Raw genomic sequence first — 14,617 nt, forward strand, 5'->3', positions numbered from 1 at the left:
GTGGCCTGTTATAAACTAGTCAGGGGGGATCAGCAGGCATTGGGGAGTCCCTGTTCCCCCGAGCACCTCCAGGAGTGACCAGGAATAACGGTCACAAGCTGGCAGAGGGTAGGTTTAGGTTAGATATCGGGGGCGCTACTTCATGGTCAGGGCGGCTAGGGTCTGGAACCAACTTCCAAGAGAAGTGGTGCAGGCTCCTACCCTGGGGGTGTTTAAGAGGAGGTCCTGTTCCCCCGAGCACCGCCAGGAGTGACCAGGAATAACGGTCACAAGCTGGCAGAGGGTAGGTTTAGGTTAGATATCGGAGGCGGTACCTCACGGTCAGGGTGGCTAGGGTCTGGAACCAACTTCCAAGAGATGTGATGCAGGCTCCTACCTTGGGGGTGTTTAAGAGGAGGTTAGATACACATCTTGCTGGGGTCATTTGACCCCAGTACTCTTTCCTGCCATGGCAGGGGGTCAGACTAGATGATCTGCTTAGGTCCCTTCCTACCCTAGAAACTATGAAACATTCTGCTGGTGATGGCATGTATTTCATGGTCTCATAGTTGTCATTCTGTAGGACTGCGACAGTGCATCTTTGGGTGCCGGCCACTTTAAGGGCAGGAAACAGGCAGTAGCCAGGTGCCTGATGGTGGCAGCCATTTTGAGCACTAGGCATATAAAGGATGTAGTTTGCTGCTGCCAGCCCAGGCAGAAACATTGCCTGGCTGAGCTGCATGGGACATCTGGCTCTTGGCCCTGGGCATGACCTAAAACTGCACCCTGCTGGGGATGAGTGGCCTGGTGGGTCTCCTGGTGGCTGAGTAGGATCCTCAGCCAGAGAATTAGGGGCAAGTCCTGACCCTGGTAAGTCCTCTGCTGCAAGGAGGCTAAGTGTAGGTTGAAAGAAAGACCTAGAGGTTAAGCACAATGACCTGCTACTCCAGGGAGGGAGTGCAAGTCCCTGTGGGACCCTGGAGCACCAATTGTGGTGTAGGCTATGATGCCATCATGTGTATGCCATCTGTGAGGCATGGGCTGTGGTGAAGGGGAGGTTTCAGAGCCACAGATAGCACCCCCTAGCGTTGGGGCAGGGAATGGGCAGTAGGGCTGCGGGAAGCGTCGGATGCCAGTTTGATTCGGAGGAGATTCGGCCCGATTCAGTGGCTGAATCTCCAAATCTGAATTGAATCAGGAGACCAATTAAAAGGTCCAGAGTGATTCAAAGCTCTCTGAACTGATTCAGAAAAGATTCAGAGAGCTTCAGCGATTTGGGCAGTGTCTGCTGGCTGCAGCAGGGAGCTGGACCTGGACTTCATGCTAGTAAGTAGGGGTTGGGGGAGGGGAGACTGGAGGAGGGGAGAGGAGACCATGGGGGGACCCATGACAGGCCCCATCCCCTGCCTGCTCCCCCATCCCCCTGAGTGCCCCCTGCCCGCTGTCCCAACCCCCCCACCCCATAATGGCTGCTCCATGTTCCTCAGCTCCTGGTTATTTAAAAAAAAATCCCGCATTCAACAGGTGCTACCAGGTAAAGAGGGCAATACCCACTGCTCCACGCTGCATGGGGGGATCTGCCACAACCCCCTGCCCCCCATGGCTGCCCTGCCTGCCCCAGCTCCCGGTCATTTAAAAAAAAAACCCAAAAACCCTGGGCTCACCAGCTGTTGCAGTGGCTTCCAGACTTCTGGGGGCTCATGGCAGAGGCCCTCATGCAGTGTGGGGCAGTGAGGATCACTCCTCTGCCGGGCAGAAACTGGTGAGTCTGGGGGTTTTTTTGTTCTTCTTTTTTAAATGGCTGGGAGCTAGGGCAGGTCAAGCACCCTATGGTGGGGCTGGGAGAGTGGGTGGGGGTTGGGGACTTGTGACAGAGCCCCCCACATGGCATGGGGCATCAAGGGACAACAGGGATCACCCCCTGCCTGGCAGCAGCTGTTGAGTGCAGGCTTTTTTTTTCCCCAAGGAGCCAGGAACTGGGAGGAAGCCATTGAGAGTGGGCAGGGGATGGGGCCTGTGTGATTTGGAGATTCGGCTAATTCAGCAGCTGCCAAATCTCTGAATCAGATTTGGGACAGTAATTCAAATTGCTAAATTGAATCACTGTCCCCCGAATCGACCGAATCCAAAGCGAATTCTATCCTCCTGCCTAATTAAGACACCAATTATTGAACAAAAGGCATGTCAGGTGAGAGAGGCAGGCAGTTAGCCCACAAGCAGGTGGGCGGGCTTACTCCTAATAGGCCCCAGGAAGGCTCCCTGTTACAAGGACCATACAATGGTTTGTAGTTCACTTAATTAAGCCATGAATGAGGTGATTTGGATGCAAGGATGTCAGTAACAAAACAGAGAGAGAATTTGGCGTGATACATCACTGGTTAGAACAAAAGGAGATAAACTGTCCAGGTTTTTGCTTTATGATAAAATTTATCACTTTTTATTGATTTCTTCTGAGTAACAAGCTAACTAGCATGTGGGGGAAGACATCGGCTGTAATCCTGGCCCCACAATAATATCAGTGAAAGTAGGGAAATGATCAATGAGATTTTGCCCTTCTTACATCTCACCCCAAATGTGAATACAGTAACAAAGCTAGTAAGACTTGACAGTGTAACCTACTAACATAGAATGAGTTTATTTTAATAGCTTGACCAGAACTGCAGGTGAACAATACTCCTTCAGGTTATTTGCTGTTTTCTCCCAAATGTGAAGATGCGTTCCTTGGTAAAATAATCAGGATGTTGAAGGGGATCTTGAGGTTTCCATGCCTATATAAAATGTTATAAATTGTTAGTTATTTCCTCTAATGCATGGATTTAATGAAGCCTGCAGGGATGTGGTATTTATTGAAGACTGACCAGATGGAAATTGGCATAAGTGATCAGTAATAAAATGCTAAGAATGATGGTATATTTTACTAAGTACATTGTGAGCATGCTTCAAATACATGCAAAAATCTTGTGCTTTTTTTGATTGAGTTGTCTTTACAGAGGGCTGGACCTGAAGATCTCACAAGGTCCCTACCAGCCCTAAACTTCTGTGAATCTGTAATAAATGTGGCCACCATGTTCTCATTATTCCATGATCCAATCTACGTGGGTTTTTTAAAAAAATGTAATTCTAGTTAATCATAGTTTACCTTTCATCTAACCTGAATCTTATTATTTTGACTTAGGTCACATATATCTCACTGAGGCATCTCTCTGCCTGTAAACTACATCCTTCCTTATTATCATTGGGCCATGCTCTATATGAGTGGTCCTTTTTAATCTTCCTTTCTAAATTGGTCCCTCCTGGCTTATTTTTGTCTCTGAATTCTCTCACAAAGCTCCTGAGCTATTGAAATAAACTCACTGGCTAAGTACAGACAGGCAAAAAGCCTGAGGCTGAACTGATCCAATCTTTGCAGGTTAGTCTAAATTGCATAGATTGAACCAATAAGCAAGTAAACAGACATTCACTTGTGATTCTGGAAATGCAGCCACATACCTGCAGTAGCCCAGGCCATAAGCTGGGGCATGCTAAAGCATGCCTTCCTGCTCAGCTGGAGCAGACAGCTTGGGCCAAGGCTAGCCCACCCACCCTGGTGGCGGGGGGCTTGCAGAGCAAGTTCAAAGTATGCTGGGATTCTGTGAGTTAACTTGAATCTGGAGGAGATCTGAGATGGAAGTTCAATAAATGGGTTTAACCTAAATCAGTTAAGTCTGATACTACATCCATCCAGGTTTATCTTAAACCGGTTTTGGATGTTTGGAAAGCAGTTTACGTGCACTGAACTTCTGTTATGTTATGGATTTGAACCAGTTTCCTATCACATATACTGGTTTATGTATAATGTCTGTCTCTTGCCATTAGAGCCAAATCCTGCTCCTATGACTTAAATTAGTGAGTTTTACCATTAAATCTAGTGAGGCCAGGACTTTATCAAAAGAGTTGTCATAAATCACAAGCTTGCATTGCATCACCTCTGTTTTCTCCCTGACAGACTTGTGCATGTGGTTGGCTGTTTTGAATGTGAGGGTGCAGATGATAAATGATCTCATTCTCTCTGAGGTGTGCTGTACCCTGGGGTCCTGTTGACTACTGGAAGATGAAGGCACTCAGCACTTTTCTGAACAAACTGTAGATTCCAGGACTATGAAAGCAGCTACCTAAAAAGAATACCTTAATGAATGGAATCAGTCTGAAAATGTGTCAGATGATTCTTCTCAGTTGGTTTGAGGAATCTGTTTTCCTACTCCAGTCCTGGGGTGCTTAAAATAGCATAATTCATATCAATAGATTACTCTGTGGCTAACACTGATCCCTTGTTAATCTACACCAACTGTCTAAAGGAAATTAAATTCAGCTTTTGAGAAGTAGGAAGGTCTTGATGTTAAGGCATTGGGCTGAGACCCAGGAGAATAAGGGTTTAATTTTTAGTCCTTCCCCAGGCTTCCTCTGTGACCTTGAACAGATCATTTAATTTCTCTGTGCTTTGGTTTCTCACCTGTAAAATTAGGAATAATGATGCAGCATTGGTCCAATGATCCAGTAGTCTTGATTATTTTCAGTTTGTAAGGAACAGACCCTGCCTTGAAGAATTAGAAGCTTTTCAATGTTACCATAATACAAGAGAGGGTGATAAAATACCAGTGAGAGAATTAAATTGATCCAGATTGGGATTTGTAGCCTAGGATACAAATTATCAGCCCTACCTATTCAGTCCAGTATCTAAAATGATATTTTTTTTCCTCTTGTTTTCAGGAAATGACAACAGTGAAGCCCTTCCTGAGTCTATCCCATCTGCTCCTGGAACATTACCTCATTTTATGGAGGAACCAGATGATGCATACATTATTAAAAGCAATCCCATTGTCTTGCGTTGCAAAGCCATGCCAGCTATGCAGATTTTCTTCAAGTGCAATGGTGAATGGGTCCACCAAAATGAGCATGTCTCTGAGGAAAGCATGGATGAAACTACAGGTAAGGAACTGTCTTATGGGACTGATGTGTTCGTATTAAATTATATCCTGAAAACACTGCCTACCACCAAAATATGAAATGGAGATGAGACGAGGCAATTGAAGACAGAAAGACAGCTTTGGAAGGGAAAAATAAAGAATAGAGGTTCTGGATAGCTTAGAAAGTAGCACCTTGAAAAGACAGAAAGGGAAAGCAACACACAGGGTAGGAGAAGAATACCCTTTACTTAATTGTAAAGCTCTAACTAGGTTGTCAGTTAAGCACCTATTGATGCAGTTTGTTTCACTGGGAGCAGGGAGGGGTCCTGAAAAAGGGAGTGGCTGAATGGTTTGGTGGAGGGTAATCATTCTAGGCATTTCATCTGCAGCATCTGCAGCATCAAATAAAATAAGGGAAAATATGCTTTCACATAATGCTTTGACCCCAAGGCTGCAAACAGACATCACCCCTGTGCTGCCAAGCCGATGTTCATGGTGTCACACTGCAAATGCCTAAAATGGTGGCCACAGCAATTAGTAGTAATCATTTTTGCTGCACTTTTGTGGCGGAGAGCTGTTAGCTTATGGCGTGGGAACACAGGCAGCCTGGGACTTCATGCCTTTGACCCTGGAGCATGCATCTGCAAATGGGGGGATCTCCTTTATGCTTGTAGATGCACCCTGGGAATCCTCCTGCAGGGAATTCACATGAAACATGTATCATATTGCCACCCTTACCTCCATGTGTGTTCCCTTGCTTGCAGACATGCACCCTGGGTTGGGGTGCAGCACCTGGAACCATTATCCCACGGGGTCACGCCTCTGCTACTCCCAGCACTTCAGGGGCCTGATCCTGCAGGACAGTGGCCTCAGCTGTCTGCATCACAAATCACACCCACCCCTAGAGCTTCAGGAACCTGATCCTGCAGCACCATGGTCCTGTGCAACATATGTAGGCACCAATGAAGTAGATCAGCTGTACCTGGACAGCACAGCACAGCTAATTAAGCTCCAAAGATGACATCTGTTTATACCTTAAATACCTGGAATGAAGATTGGAAAGCTGTGGCAGTACCCTGGACTGCATGGCTTGAATGCTTTTTTTTTCTGTGATGGATATTTGGCAGCTAATGAAGTTAAGTGGGACAATTCCATCTTGTGAATGTGTATATCCGAAGAGCTGGCGAGTAAAAAGAGGGGAGAATGGTGAAAAATGATCAGCAGATTTTATCATGCTCCCAGCACATTCTATATCCTTTCTCATTTAGAGACATCTTGATAAGTATTGCAAACCAATTTAATGCTACACCCTCTTGTAATTTCACAATTCTGTTTTGTTATTGCCTTCCTCCTTTTTTTTAAATTCTAAGATTGCTAGGCAACTCCATGCCTTGGAAATACAAGTGTGAGTTTAACATCCTCTCTCTCGGTATAAGACATTCCTTTTGTGGGGGGAGAAATGTCATTTAAAATGAAGTTACATATCCTTAAGTGACAGTGGTGTTTGGTATTCACACATAAATGACAGATTCTGAAGAGATTATATACTAAAGGCTTTTGGTTAATAATATTCTGGATGAATTTTAATTTTTACAGTTACCTTTTTTAAAAAAGAATTTAATAGGCATAACCTTTACTTTGAAAGGCATTTCTGAATCAATATAGAAGAAATGTCGTCCGTAAATGTTTTTCTTCCATATGGTTAATGAAAATCTGACTTCTGAACATGGCAATTATGTTTTCGAAGCCTTGAATTAATAGCAAAATAAAATAAAATAAAGCAACATTTGTTCAAAAAAAAAAGAGAAGAAAAGAAAAAGTACTAGTAACATTGAGCTTTGAGACCCGGCTCAGGCTATGGGGAGTGAGGTATGGAATAGGATAGAAAATAGCTGTGGGTCAGAACTGACCAATTTTTTTTACTGTCTAGATGTGAATACGGTCAGAGAATTTAGTGCATCATGAAATCTACCATTGTAATGCTGCCTAGACCCCTACAGAAGACACAGGAAAGACATGTCCTGCTAAAGGGTGCATGCAGCAAGCTGATGAAGTATAGCCATGCGCATTCCCTCTTGGGAATATCCATATACTAAATCATAACTCCTCTGAGACAGAAGAAAAACTAGCCTTTTCATTTGTTTATATCTGGTTCTTCAACATTTAATACAGGTGGGGGAGGAGGCAGGGTGGAAATGTATCTTTAACAGCTGTGAGTAGAGCAATAAAATCTGGTGAAAGTTTTTTGAATTGTTTATTTCCTGCTACCTTTGTAAACTGGGGTAAAATACCAATTTTCATAAATGCTGAAGTTCCACCAACATTCAAAATTTTACTCCTGCTTTATTTATTGATCTGCACTATAATGCAGATGACTGGATATGATTTCCAAGGTCTGGCGTTTTATACCTTTTCCACAAAATAGTGCCTGTGGAAAATCTGGTTTGAAAGATGGAAAGGGGCATTCTGATTATTTCTGGAATTATAGTCACAAGATGGGTGGGAAAATGTATATTACAAAGGTGTCTATGGGTGTGCCATGAACACTGGCTAGTAATTCACACACTCTAATCTACATGACTGTATTTTCATATTTCTTTGGGTGTATATCAAGGAGATGTTGACACATTCATTGCTGCCAGAGGAATCTTTTTATATTGTTTACAATATTGGCTAATATATGGAGAATGCATTTAGTGCAAAACCTTAGATCTTTGTGTCTTTACTCAAAGCTGAATCTGTTTTTGAAGTATACAGAGCCTGTGATTATTGTCTTAAGGTACAGCTGTATTCATTGGTCTTAGTATACTGTAGTCTATTTTTATTAAAGTACATTTTTAAATGTTGCTAGGATGAAGTCATTTTAACATTGATTAATCGTGTGTGTGTGTACACACACACACACACACACACACACACACACACACACACACATATATAAATATGGGTACTAATGCCTCTGCGAAGCAGCTAGTATTCACCTTGGATTCAGTTTAGGCCAATTTGGGGGGCAGTGATTCAATTCGGTGATTCGAATCACTGCCCTGAATCAATTTGGCCGAATCTGATTTGGAGATTTGGCCCCATCCTCTGCCCACTCTCAATGGCTGCCCCACCCACTCTCCTAGCTCCCAGCGCTTTAAAAAAAAAAGAAAAAGCCTGCACTCACCAGATACTGCTAGGTGGGGGGGGGGGCGGAGGATGTAATCTACACTGCCCCATGGCCCTATGGGGGGCTCTGCCATGAACCACCCCATGTATGGCTGCCATACCCAACCCCAGCTCCTAGCCCTTTAAAAAAAAAAAAAAAAAAAAAAGTCCTAACTGACTGGCTGCTGCTAGGAGGAGGGGTGATCCCCGTGACCCTTTCTTAAAGAGTCAGGAGCTGAGGCTGGTAGGGCAGCCATGGGTGGGGGGCGTGGGGCAGTGGGGATCACCTGCCCACCTGGCAGCACCCAGTGAGTAGGGACTTTTTTTTCTTTTAAGAGCTGGGAGCTGGGGCCAGGCAGGGCGGTCATGGGGAGGGGGGCACTCAGGGGGGCTGGGGGAACAGGCAGGAGATGGGGCCTGGCAGGGGTCCCCCCATGGTCTCTTCCCCCCTCCTTCAGCTCCCCGCCCTGCCCCCTGCTTACCAGCACAGAGTCCAGGTCCAGCTCCCTGCTGCAGCCAGCAGGTACTTCCCAAATCACCGAAGCTCTCTGAATCTTTTCCAAACTGATTCAGAGAGCTTCAAATCAATTCAGACCTTTTAAATCATCCCTGATTCAATTCAGATTCAGAGATTTGGCCACCAAATTGGCCAAATCTCCTCTGAATCGAATCAGCACCCAAAGCTTTGCATAGCCCTAGTACTAATGAGGATGTCTGAAAATCGATGATGGGTCACAAATGGAATTTCCAGTTCCAATTTCTGATGTTCAAACCTGAACAAGATATTGGTGAATCCAGTGATTTGTCCTAGTTCTTACCTAAGTGACTTTTTCGAGGCTTAGATGGTGGTGAGACAATTGGTTTGGATGTTGAATAGTCTCCAGTTCTGAAAAGCAGCATTTGAAATAATGATAGCAGTAAACCCAAGGTTCAAGGATGTCTCTCTCTGGTATTTCATGTGAAAGTATGTCACACAAAATGTAAGTAGTTCCTTGTCTTCCCATCTTTATGCTAGCAGCTGATATTTAAAGTGCTGAAAGGATAAACAATACAAATACGATGAAAAGAGACCCCAAATAAAAGGAAATTTAGTACTAAATGTGAGGAATTTATCTCAGCATCTCTATAGATTCCTCCCAGCAAGCTCCTAGGCAGGTATACACAAAAAGCACTAGGCAGTGGTAGCAAAGGCACATGATGCTGATGGATTTTATCTAAAGCTCATTATCAGTTTGGTATAAAAGGATAGGAAGAACAGCTGCTAATAGGCAACGGGCTTATTTTGGCACTGTGGTGAATATTAAAAAGAAAAATCCAAGGTTTTGTTTTTATAAAGCAGGAATGATAATCCTAGATTAAGACAGTAGTCCATTTATTAATTTAGAAAGCAGGAATCATACAAGAGGAAGAATGTTCTTATAATTAAGAGACTTTATTTTAAGTGTGGGAGGACCTGGGTCTGTTTCCAGCTCTGCCCCAGCTTTCCTGTATGTGACCTTGGGCAAAGCATTTCATTTCTCTTTGCTTTCTCTTCTAGAATGGAGACAGTCTAGAAGACTGCCATGTCTGGTTGCAGTGTAAAATGTACAGGGTAAAGACAGTCTCTGCTTGTTTGTACATAGAGGCAGATGGAGGCTTTAGTCTAAAATCAGACCTTCAGATAATACTGTAGTGAAAGTATAGTACTTACTAATGTATTGTCCATCAGGAATGACTAGGGGACAGACAGGTGGGGATGGAGTGCTGCCACCGCCTCCATCCCCCTCCACCAGCACCCCACACCACCTCCATGTCCAAGGCTGGCTGCCCTTGCTCCCCCACTCCATCCCCTCTCACCTGCTGTCATGGTGGTGCTCTGCGGAGCACTCTGTGCAGAGTACTCTGATTGGTTGTTTCAGTAGGCGTTGTGATTGGCTGCTGAGACAACCAATCAGACTGCTCCAAGGATGTTAAAGCCAGAAAGACACACAGACAGACGGACTAAGCCCTTTATATATATATAGAGAGAGAGAGAGAGAGAGAAAATGGCATGACTTCTTTTCTTGAATTTTATTTTTTCCTTAAAATTCCAGCATGCACCTAAAACTAGTTGTATACTTCAACTTTTGGTTTCCCAACAGGATTAGACCTGCTAAGAGTAACTAGAGTTTTCTTGTCTGATAAATAAAAGGATTACAGCAATAACTGCTGTCAGCATTTTTCTCATTTAAACAAATAAAGCTGACAAATGATGAAGTTCTGTGCTGCTCTGTTATGTTTAGTACATACAGAGCAATTATTCATCTGCTGCCAGCATTAGTCTATCTGCAACTAAACCATCCAACAGTGCAGAAAGCTTATTAGCATATCAGTACCATAGTCATAATTTTGGATTTTGTAAGGCTGTACTGTATAACAAAAGATGATGGTTATAATTTGCACAATAATTTAAAGGGTTGGACTTTCAGTGCTTACTGGAGTTATACAAGTTACAGGTACAATGCTGCTTTTATTTATGACATTCAGCCTTTTGTTTTCATGGATTTTCAGCTCTGCTTATCTCATTTCTTATGTACAATTTTTTCAGCATCTTTTGAGATGTAGAAAGTAGGTGCATATATGTCTTGCATGAACTGCAGTGAATGAGAAATTGCAAAGCCTATTCCACTGCTCTTAATGGGGCTACTCTGTCTAGGTGTTTCTGAAATAGATTAAGGAAAAACTTCTTTACTTATAAGTGGTCATCCAGAGTTTTCCAAAATGCGTACTTATTTTGGCTGGGTCTGTTTTTCAGAGGCTAACTTGGGTCACTTGGAAGGGGTCTGGCTTTTCAAAAAGTATGAAGTGACAATCCTTTAAAAATGCAGCATTTTAAAATTTGCTTAACTGGAGATCCGTTTAAACACCAGTCTTATAACCTTTGATACAAGGAGGATGTCTGCTGTGGGGAGGGAAGGGGCAAGGGAGGGAGAGGATTATTGGTGGGTTTTAAGATGGATGAGTAGTGTTCTGCAAAAACAGATAGGACAGGTAGTGTCTTGTGGGGGGCGGGGAAGCAGTTGGCCAGGATGTTTTGTGCTTTCCTTCCTCCTCTGCTGTTTCTCAGTTTCCTGAGCAAGACAGGTTCTTTTCACAGTGGATTGTACCTTGATGTATGGTGCAGTGCCATTGAGGCCTGTTACCAGCCAGTAGGGCTGTGTGAAATTTCAGCGAGTGTTTCATTTTGAAGCTGTTTCAACAGGTTTTGAGCTCGAGACAGTGAAATCGAAATGAAATAAAAAGCTTTGAACCAGCTTTGAAACAAAATGAGGGCACTTGACATTTTTCAAGTTTCAAAGCGGCCCAGTGGCAGGAGGCAGGGGAGAGCCAGGGCTGCACTCCAACCAGCTCCACCAGCCCTAGAGAGCTCAGCCCAGTGGTGGGAGGTGGGGACAGCCAAGACTGTGCTCTGGCTCCTGCTGCTGGACTCAGCTCCGCTCCTACCTCCTGCCACCAGGCCAGATGACAGGAGGCTGCTGCTGCTGCCTGGGGCCAGCGGCAGCATCAGTCTTCCCTGGCGCTGGGCGCGGGCGTGCCCAGTGTCAGTCCCAGGTGGTAGCGGCAGCCTCCCATCATCCAACACAAATTCAGGGGTCTGCACCCCCGGGATCAGTCTGGCACAGCTCTGTATCCCTCCCAGGGGTATGGGCCCCCAGATCTGCGTGCCAGATGACAGGAGGTTGCCGCTGCTGGCAAGTGTCATGAGTTCTGCTTTTTGCAGTTTGAGGTGCAGTTTCTGAGAAACTTCTGCACCTGTCTCCTTGAAACTTGGCAGGCTTCATGCCCTCAGAAGGGACTACCATCCCTGCTATTTTCATCTGAATCAGGCAAAAAATGACAAAGATTTAGGCATTTTCCATTATAGCCTATGGGTGAAACATTGAAATGCATCAAAACAGTTTCAACAAAATGAAACGGGACAGTGCTTCAAAACAAAATGAAACAATGAAGCAAAACACTGTCCCTTCAAAAAGGCAAAATGAACATTGAAATGAAACAATGGTGTTACGCACAACCCTACCAGCAAGCAGTTCCCAGATTGTAAAGATGATGCCTTATGCCACCCTTCTTCACAGATTTCATAGACATTAGGGCTGGATGGGACCTCGCAAGATCATCAGGTCCAGCCCCCTTCCCAAGGGGCAGGAAGTCAGCTGGGATCAAATAATCCCAGCAAGACAGGCATCCAAGTGTTTCTTGAAAGTGTCCAGAGTAGGTGCTATGGGGATCCTATTCCAGGCCCTGGGGACTCGGGCAGTAAAAAAGTTTTTCCTTATGTCCAGCCTAAAATAGTCTTCCAGGAGTTTGTACCCATTGGACCTTGTCTTCCCTTGGGGTGCCCTGGTGAACAGATGTTCTCCCAGTCCCTGATGCACACCCCGATATACTTTTAGGCTGTCACCAAGTCCCCCTTGAGCCTTCACTTCTCCAGGCTGAATAATCCCATGGCTCTTAGCCTCTCTTCATAAGGCCTGCTCTCTCTAAACAGGCACTTGGCTCTCCTCAGGGTCCTCTCACACTTCTCCACAACCTTTCTGAATTGCAGAGCCCAGAACTGGATACAGTATTCCAGCTGTGGCTTCACCAAAGCCAAGTAAAGTAAGAGGATGACATCCTGGGTCTTGCTTGAGATACATCGGTAGATGCAAGCCAGAGTTTTGTTTGCTTTGCTGGCTGTGTTGTTGCATTGGTGGTTCATGTTCATCTTGTAGTCAGTCATGACCCCCGAGTCTTTTTCACTCATGGTGCTAGCAAGTGTAGCACTGCCAAACCTGTAAGTGTGATATGGGCTTTTTCTCCCAAAGTGGAGCACCTTGCATTTCTCCATGTTGAACACCATCAGGTTTTGATCCACCCATCTTGCAAGACTGTTGAGGTTGGCCTGGATTGCCAGCCTATCCTCTAGGGTGACCACACTTCCCCATAGTTTGGTGTCATCAGCAAACTTAGCCAGTCTGCTTCTGACCAGCTCATTTATAAATGCATTGAAGAGTACAGGTCTGAGAATGGAATCCTGGGGGATACCACTGGTCAGCATGAGCAATGTTGATTTGGTTCTATTGACTATCACTCTCTGGGTCCGTCCATGGATCCAGTTCCCCAGCCATTGGATTGTAAGGTTTTCAAGGCCACCGTTCCCCAATTTTACCATGAGGACGTCATGAGAAAACCAGGTCAAGGCTTTCTTGACGTTCAAATGTATGATATCAACCTCTTCTCCTTTGTCCAGGTGATGTGTCATCTGGTCATAGAAGGAAATGAGATTTGTCAGGCAAACCTACCTGCAATGATGCCATGTTGGCTGTCTCTCAGGGTGTTGTCTTCTGTTAGCCTGTTGTTAATGGTTTCCTTGATGATTTTTTCTAAGATCTTTTTCACGGATTGAGGTCAAACTGATTGGCCTGCAGTTCCCCTGATCTTTCTTCCTCCCTTTCTTGCAGATAGACACCACATTAGCCCTCTTCCAGTCTTCAGCTACCTCGCCCAAGTGCCACAAGTTCTCAAATAGCCTTGTCATTAGCTATGCTATGTCAGCCAGTTCCTTTAGCACTCTTGGGTGCATTCCATCTGGGTCAGCTGATTTATGGATGTCCATCGTCTCATGGTATTCCCTTCTTAAGGTATGCTTTCAAGGTTTCCTTGTAGTGCTTCCTCTGTCCTCCATGGGTCCTCTTACTGTGACTTGAGTTGAGAGACGAGGACTTGCTTCATGAGACAAGTGTCAGCCAGTCCAGTGGAGTTGGTGTTTCATGATCTTTGCCACGGTACTGGAAGGGGGGTGCTATCTCCAAAGAGGAGTATACCTCCTCTGCTCATGCCTGTAGGGGGGCGGTCAGGAAAGCTAAGGCAGACATAGAGCTAGGAATAGCGTCAAAGATCAAGAATAATAAAAAGTCCTTTTTCAAATACATAGGGAGGATGAAGAAGGCACCGGGTAATGTGGGGCCCCTGCAGAGTACGCTGAGCAATCTGGTGGTTGCGCCAGAGGAGAAAACGGAACTCTTTAACCAATTCTTCATGTCCGTTTTCTTGTGCAGGGACCAGAACTTCCCCACTGTGATACCAGATGGACTTGAAGGGAACGCCTCCAGACCTCAAGTTGGGGAGGGCCGGGTTAGAGAGCTTCTGGAGGGGCTGGACGTGTTCGAGTCAGCGGGTCCAGATGCTCTCCACCCCAGTGTGTTGAGGGAGCTAGCTGGGGTTATTGCAGGGCCCTTGGTGCAGCTTTACGAGTGCTCATGGTGCTCTGGCCAGGTGCCGGATGACTAGAAGATGGCTAACGTGGTCCCCATCTTCAAAAAAGGGAAGAGAGAGGACCTGGGCAACTATACGCTTGTCAGTCTTACCTCTATCCTTGGGAAACTCTTTGAGAAGATCCTCAAGGAGCACACCTGTGACGGGCCAGCTTCAGGGATGATGCTCAAGGGCAACCAGCACGGTTTCATTAGGGGCAGGTCATGTCAGACCAACCTGATTACCTTTTATTATCAGGTCACAAAGGCAATGGATGCAGGTGTTGCCGTGGA

The 14,617-nt window shown here is 45.2% G+C and overlaps 1 protein-coding gene across 1 annotated transcript in view; it reads left to right on the plus strand.

Annotated features, from left to right (window-relative positions):
- The first annotated feature begins 2,160 nt into the window (after positions 1-2,160).
- Positions 2,161-14,617, plus strand: part of UNC5D (unc-5 netrin receptor D) — a 188,401-nt gene continuing 175,944 nt past the window's right edge. Inside the window, exons 1-2 of the mRNA XM_019545910.1 lie at positions 2,161-2,167; positions 4,726-4,944. Of these exons, the coding sequence (XP_019401455.1) occupies positions 2,161-2,167; positions 4,726-4,944 (226 nt within the window). The remainder of the gene's footprint in view (positions 2,168-4,725; positions 4,945-14,617) is intronic.

The sequence above is a fragment of the Crocodylus porosus genome, unplaced genomic scaffold (assembly GCF_001723895.1).
Source record: "Crocodylus porosus isolate Cpor-Errol unplaced genomic scaffold, CroPor_comp1, whole genome shotgun sequence".
Taxonomy (NCBI): domain Eukaryota; kingdom Metazoa; phylum Chordata; order Crocodylia; family Crocodylidae; genus Crocodylus; species Crocodylus porosus.